General features: G+C 56.2%; 1 protein-coding gene and 1 long non-coding RNA gene across 2 annotated transcripts; one reads left to right on the forward strand and one right to left on the reverse strand.

Annotated features, from left to right (window-relative positions):
• Positions 1–1,272: 1,272 nt before the first annotated feature.
• Positions 1,273–3,520, forward strand: CCL17 (C-C motif chemokine ligand 17). The gene is made up of 3 exons (XM_009430865.5): positions 1,273–1,469; positions 2,538–2,655; positions 3,222–3,520. Exons 1-3 carry the CDS (start codon positions 1,400–1,402, stop codon positions 3,316–3,318), a joined length of 285 nt encoding a protein of 94 aa, XP_009429140.1. The 5' UTR covers positions 1,273–1,399; the 3' UTR covers positions 3,319–3,520.
• Positions 1,780–4,188, reverse strand: LOC104002633 (uncharacterized). Its single transcript, XR_674997.4, has 3 exons — positions 3,972–4,188; positions 3,295–3,614; positions 1,780–2,151 (listed from the first exon to the last, which is right to left on the reverse strand). It is a non-coding gene; the product is annotated as an uncharacterized LOC104002633 (long non-coding RNA).
• Between the last annotated feature and the right edge of the window lie 2,908 nt (positions 4,189–7,096).

A 7,096-nucleotide genomic window follows, 5' to 3' on the forward strand; every position in this document is an offset into this window, starting at 1 on the left:
TAAAAACAAGAAACAAAAATCTCATGACAAATAGCGGCTGTTGCAGTTATCATGACAGTTAGTGAAAAACTTAGTAATGATTTAGTGATTAACACAGGGTGGACTGTGAGAGGGTGGAAGCCACCTGCGCCATGTTTTGGAGGGGCAGTGCTGTCATTTTGAGTTGGCCCTGGTCTTGCAAGGACAGGATGAAGCCAGGCCAAGGTCCCCCATGTCACAATCAGAGTCCAGGTGCTGCCCTGCCTGGAGCTGCCCTTCCCTGGTGCTGCCCACCTGAAGGCCATGGGACTCTCATCCTACTGTAGGGACGCCCTTGCTGTGGCTCCCGGGAGCCCCAAGAGGGCAACCGGCAATTTCCTCGGGTGGCCAGGGGACTGACCCGCATGCAGTGATGCTGTGGCCTGGGGCTGAGACGCTAGAGTCACAGAGAAGCCAGTTCACCAACTTTATCAACCTCCTTATTATTGCAATTCTTGTTTTATTGCTGCCCCCACTGGAAAGCGGACTTACGTTCTGTCATCTGCCCTGCCATGTGCTGGGGTGCCTGGAAAGTCAGCTCAGGGCCTGGCTCAGGCTGGACCCTGACCAGGCGTCCAGTACTGACTCCAGGACACAGCTCTGCTAGAAGTGAGAAGCAGCATCTCCCACTGACCCCTTCGTTCTGTTCTGTATCTTAGCGTAAGGCATCCCATTTAGGGGAACGTGGTTTCCTGAGCTATTTGGACTGAATAGTAATCGAAGCACCATTGGGCTCTTGCCTCCTGCGGTCAGGGCCTCACCTGGGATGGGACACCAACCAAAGCTGCTCTGTGCCCTGGCTGGGCCTCAGCCTCTCGGAGGCAGATAAAGCATGGACCTCCCTGCAGAGTGATGCCCATGTGCCCATGCCCGGCAGCCAGGGTGGCCCTGGCAGCACCCTGAAGCTCACTCATGGTCCAGGAGAAGAGCTCTGCTTGGTTTCTGCCTGGTCGACTCCCCGACACTTCCGTCTGCCCCCCGCTCAAGCCACCATGCATGAAGGATGCTCTCCAGCCACAGAGAGATGAACCCAGCTGTGCATGGAGGCTTTTCAATTCTAATAGAGGAACCAAGAAATGTCCCCTTTGAAAGGAGAAGTGTGTCACTGCCATGGGCTCTAGACACATGTACCCCACCTCTGTCTCCAGTTGAGTGCCCATTCTCTGGAAATCCACAAACATTCCAAGAGCTGGACTTCTCCTGAATCATCTCAAATTCTTCGAACTTCACTGGTCTAGGGAAGGATGTGAGGAGGTGACAGAAGGCGGGGCAAGACCCCCAAAGAGGTTAAATAGGTCACTGCCACCCTCGACTCTCAGCAGGGTGTCTCCCTGAGCAGAGAGACCTGCACACAGAGACTCCCTCCTGGGCTCCTGGCACCATGGCCCCACTGAAGATGCTGGCCCTGGTCACCCTGCTCCTGGGGGCTTCTCTGCAGCACATCCACGCAGGTGAGAGCAGGGGACAGGTGGCCAGGGGCAGGCACCGGGAGGACAGGGGTTGGGGGCATGAAGACCACCGCAGCAACACACACATTTGTGTATTATTTACACCCCACCTACTCCCACAAAAGATGTGAGAAGCCCACAGCACTAGGATTTTGAGGGAAACAAGCAGAGAAAAATGTTGATGATGACAATGCCCCAGCTCTTGCGGGTGGGCTTGGTGAGGACCAAGGCGAGCACACCTTGGGCTGCAATGGCCGTGAGGTGGGGGCTGTGGCTGTAGTTGTGCAATGGAAAATGAACGATTCTCAAAATTATTTATTAGCTTCTGTTTTATTAACAGGTTTTATGCACAATGAGGGAATCAGCATAAAGATAGGAGAATTGTTTCCAAGAGCATGTATAAAAGGATTCTTTTTTTTTTTTTTTGAGACGGAGTCTCGCGCTGTCGCCCAGGCTGGAGTGCAATGGTGTGATCTCGGCTCACTGCAACCTCTGCCTCCCAGGTTCAAGCGATTCTCCTGCCTCAGCCTCCCGAGTAGCTGGGAATACAGGTGCCCGGCCACCACGCCACCAACGGGTTTTCACCATGTTGGTCAGGCTGGTCTTGAACTCCTGACCTCAGGCCATCCACCTGCCTCGGCCTCCCAAAGTGCTGGGATTACAGGCATGAGCCACGGCGCCCAGACTGAAAAAAGAGATTCTTATATTAGGTTGGGAAAGGAAAGATGAAATAAGGTTGCCAGGTATAGACATACAGGGACGCGCACAGATGTACAGAGACACACACGTAGGCACTCACAGGACACACAGGATCCCCCACAGACACACACAAACATGCATACCCACAAACACACGGGACCCCACAACATACACAGAAGCCTCACACATACCTGTGTATGGTAACACACAGACATACACACATACACATAGGCAGTGATACACATGCAGTCATCACACACAGATGCACACATGGACACGCACATGCAGATCTTCCACGAACACCCCCCAGAGGTCCCCGCAACACACATGCAGACACTCACAGACACCCCTGTCCCGCTCCTCTCCCTGCAGCTCGAGGGACCAATGTGGGCCGGGAGTGCTGCCTGGAGTACTTCAAGGGAGCCATTCCCCTTAGAAAGCTGAAGACGTGGTACCAGACATCTGAGGACTGCTCCAGGGATGCCATCGTGTAAGTCCTCCTGGCTCCACCCCTGCTCCTCAGGGCCAAGCATGGGGACAAGTGCACCCTGGAGCTCCCAGGAAGGCCAATGGGGAGCAGGGAAGAGACAGCGGGGCCTTCCTCCCCAACCCCTGCAGGCTCCCCACGCTGTGGAACCCAAAAGGGCCGCAGGCCATGAGGTCCAACCTATTCCTTGATTTGTGGTGAAATTGAAGCCCCGGGAGCAATGAACACCCCCAGGTCACACAGCTGGTCAGGGGCAATGTAGTCACCTCCCCCGGCCTGGGCCTGAGCCCTGCCTGCAGTCTCCACGTCCCAGGCTCTAGGCTGTCTGGGGGCATGGGCAGGCTGAGGGGTGGGCACAAGTTCCTGCAGCCCTGGCTCCCTGGGAGGGTCGAGATTACTCGGGACAGAGCCTGAAGTCCCAGATCTGCCACCAACGCCCTGTGTGACAGCAGCAACTTCCTGCCCCTCTTGGAGCCTTGGAATCCTGGTCAGCACAGGGCAGGCCGTCCCAGGGACTCTGGGGGCCCTTCCCCCTCTGCCACTCCTGGTAACGTCCTCCTTCTGTGTAGTTTTGTAACTGTGCAGGGCAGGGCCATCTGTTCGGACCCCAACAACAAGAGAGTGAAGAATGCAGTTAAATACCTGCAAAGCCTTGAGAGGTCTTGAAGCCTCCTCACCCCAGACTCCTGACTGTCTCCCGGGACCACCTGGGACCTCCACCGTTGGTGTTCACCGCCCCCACTCTGAGCGCCTGGGTCCAGGGGAGGCCTTCCAGAGACGAAGAAGAGCCACAGTGAGGGAGATCCCATCCCCTTGTCTGAACTGGAGCCATGGGCACAAAGGGCCCAGATTAAAGTCTTTATCCTCAGTCTGTGTCAGCGTGTCTGTCCCCACAGCGCAAGATGCGCTTCCACTCCGGCCTGTCACTCTGGGAGGGTCCTCAGAGAACCTCTGGTCCTGCCCTGTGCAGGTCGGAAAGGGAAACTGAGGCTGAGAAGGGCACGTGGCTTCCGCAGACCACGCACCAGTGAGGGGAGGCCCTGGTGAGAGGCCCGGGCAGGGGCGGGGTTGGCAGGGTCCTGGGAGGCGGCCGCTGGATTCTCTCCCTACCCACCCCGAGGTCTCCCGGTTTCTCCCCAGCCCAGCTCCTGTTCTTGCGCCACGTGGAGCTGAGGACAAGCTTCCCCGAGGTGCTGGAGTCAATTTCACAGACTGGCCAGGACCCTGCCGCAGGCCACAGCTCTGCCCAGTGCTGGGAAGCCCCCTGGCCAAGGGTGGGGGAACCTTGTAGCCATGTCCTTGCCTCCCCCTGCACTCACTGCAGTCCAGCTGGCCCGGCTCCTCCTGACCCTGGCTCCCTCTCCCCGCTCAAACTCCAGACCAGCTCCAGGGCGAGGGGGCTCTGTGGGTCCTGGGTCCTCTGCCTGCGGCTGACTTCCTAGCCCCCTCCAGGCTCAGGCAGGCGGGCGCCACGCGGCCCTGTGGTTCCTCCTGACTGAAGTGTGATCCCCCCCCCGCCCGGGCTGCGCCCAGCCTGCCGGAAGCCGGCCCAGCACAACCGCCCACCGACTCGCTTCCCCAGCTCTTAGGGACTGCCCTGAAGCCGACCCCTGCTCCGCGTGGTTCTCTCATTGTGTGTGTGTGTGTGTGTGTGTGCGCGCGCGCGCGCGTGTGTGGCAGTCCCAGCTCCTCCATTAGGTTGAGAGCCCCGTGAGCCACTCCGGGGACCCCACACCCCTGTGCTAAAAAAGATGGGGACTAGAGACTCAGGACACCCCAACCCCAGACCCCTCTGCCCATGCCCAGCTAAGGGCTGAGCACAGAGGAGTCGGGGCCTTAGCCTTCTAGTTCTCTCTCTCTCTCCCAACCAGCGATGGGGCCGTGGCTTCTCTCTGAACACAGTTTGGCGGCAAGGGCGCGGGTCCTTCTCTTCCGAGGACCTTGTGGCGGGCATCGTTTGGTGGGGCTGCGGTTAGAAGGGCAATTTCCAGGCCCGGCTGTTGCCTCCTGCTGCTCCCTTGTGGCCGGTCAGCTCATTGCAGGGCAGATGATAGAACCCAAGTTTACTTTCCAGTAGGGGCACAGCGATAACGAGGTTGATAAAACCAGTGAACTGGCTTGCCTGTGACTCTAGGGTCTTTTCAGCCGCAAGTGGGCTTATCTCCTGTCCTGATGCCGAGGAGGATCCCTTGAACAACTGCCTAAGACCCAGAGTCCTAGGGGTGGCCCAGTCTGAGTTCTTCATGGAAAATTGTCCTCTGAATCCACCGGGTGGAGGAAGGATGATCTAAAAAGGGAGGGAGGCAAGGAGAAGCTCCTAAGACAGCAAAGGCCAGAGACAGCCGGGGTCTGGACCCCTGCACCCTGCAGGCGAGAGCTGGAAGGACTCCCAGAGTGCAATGGCTCCATCTCAGCTCACTGCAACCTCCGCCTCCCAGGTTCAAGCGATTCTCCTGCCTCAGCCTCCTAAGTAGCTGGGATTACAGGCGCCCGCCACCACACCTGGCTAATTTTTTTGTATTTTTAGTAGAGACGGGGTTTCACCATGTCGGTCAGGCTGGTCTTGAACTCTTGGCCTTATGTGATCCACTCGCCTTGGCCTCCCAAAGTGCTGAGATTACAGGCATGAGCCACCGCGCCTGGCCTCCAGCAAACTTCGTTTAAAAAAGCAAGACCTTTTTTGTTTTTTCCCTACTGAAATCCTACTCAGAAGCCCATATTGTAAGCTTAGGTAAGTAGAGCTGCCATGGAGGCCTGTGAGGAGGTGGGGAGTTGCCAGAGGGTCCCTGAAAGTGAGATAGGGTGGGGCGTTGCATAAAGGCAGGGAAGAGGTGGATCCAGGACTGGCAACAAAATGCAGGATTCAGAATCCAAGTATTCACGAGCAGCATCCGGTGCAAGTTGGGGGATGGTGAGATGCAAGAGATAGGACAACTGCCATGTGACCTTAGGGCATTTTAAGGAGGTGTGACCTGGAGACTGCTGTGATTGGAAAGACTGCTGGGAGGGAAAAAGAGGAATGGGCAGGTTCGGGGTGAAAAGTGAGGAGGAGCGCCAGACTTACGTTGTTTCTTTCACCTGGTAGGTGCCTCCCCTCCTCCCCCACCCCACCCCTGCTTTTTTTTTTTTTTTTTTTTCAGATGGAGTCTGGCTCTGTGACCCAGGCTGGAGTGCAGTGGTGCGATCTGGCTCACTGCAACCTCTGTCTCCCGGGTTCAAGCGATTCTCATGCCTCAGCTTCCTGAGTAGCTGGGATTATAGGTGTGCGCCACCACACCTGGCTGATTTTTGTATTTTTAGAAGAGATGGGGTTTTACCATGTTGGCCAGGCTGGTCTCGAACTCCCGAGCTCAAGTGATCCGCCCACCTCGGCCTCCCAAAGTGCTGGGATTACAGGCGTGAGCCACTATTCTGAAATCCAGTTTCTCTTCAACGCTCAACTCAGTGCTGCCTCTGCCGCAGCCAGCCTACTCAACCTCAGCTGTGTGTCCTCCACCTGCACCCAACGCTCACCTCAGTCTAATCCTGACCACACTCTACCCCTTGTAATTGGAGCTGCTTGGGTGATTTACCCAATAAACTCACTGAGCAGGTATTTGGGTCAGGAAACAGTACCAGACTCATTTATGAGGAGGGAAAAAAGCTTTGTGCATAGTGTATATTTGATTTATACATTTTCATCAGTGCTGCTCAGGTGAATTCCACAAGGGGCACTAGTGGGGAAAGAGAAATTTCCTGGGGAGCCCTAATAACCGGGCTTGAAGCATATTGCATCTCCAAACGTGGAAATTAGAATTGGGTTGTTTTCCAATGGCCCACCAGAGGGCACTCTGCTCTTAGGAGGAAGTTCTGAGGCTGATGCGCCAGGGGCCCTGACCCCACCAGCCGGACTCCGGCCCCATCGCTGTCCCCAGGGGCTGGGATCAGCCACATCTGGTTGTAGCTGCACTAGGCCTTGGGGCAGGGGTGTCTGTAGCTGGCCAGCTCTCCTCTTGTGGGAACAGAAGCAAAGAAACCGCCAATTACACTGTCTGGGGTTTGCTGGATGAAGAGGAAGAAGGAAGAAACGCTGCTGGGACTAGCAGGGCCACTAACTCCAGACGCAACCTGGGCAGTGCCAAGAGCTGTGGGCCGGGGTGTTTCACTGTGTTTTCTTAGAGACTGTATTTGGTCTATTTGGCATCCATTTATCACAGGGCCAAATCACAGGGCCAAAAGCATTTATACCTCCCCTGCGAGCTGGTTTTTGCAAGTGTTTGAAAGTAATAATAGTTACAAACCCTCCAACCAATCCCAATCACAGACCCCCCAACCATCTCTATTTAACTCTCACACCAAGCCAGTATTTCCCCTGCCCTAAGTCACCCGGAGCCAGGTAGAGACAACTAGGGACGGCCCCTAAGCCCAAGGCCCCCTGGAATTATTCCAACTAGCCAGACCTGGG

The sequence above is a fragment of the Pan troglodytes genome, chromosome 18, assembly GCF_028858775.2.
Source record: "Pan troglodytes isolate AG18354 chromosome 18, NHGRI_mPanTro3-v2.0_pri, whole genome shotgun sequence".
Lineage (NCBI taxonomy): Eukaryota > Metazoa > Chordata > Mammalia > Primates > Hominidae > Pan > Pan troglodytes.

Coding starts and splice junctions, on each gene's coding strand:
- CCL17 (XM_009430865.5), top strand. CDS start 1,400: ATGGCCCCACTGAAGATGCTGGCCCTGGTCACCCTGCTCCTGGGGGCT. Junction 1,470..2,537: donor TCTGCAGCACATCCACGCAG/GTGAGAGCAGGG, acceptor CTCTCCCTGCAG/CTCGAGGGACCAATGTGGGC. Junction 2,656..3,221: donor TGCTCCAGGGATGCCATCGT/GTAAGTCCTCCT, acceptor CCTTCTGTGTAG/TTTTGTAACTGTGCAGGGCA.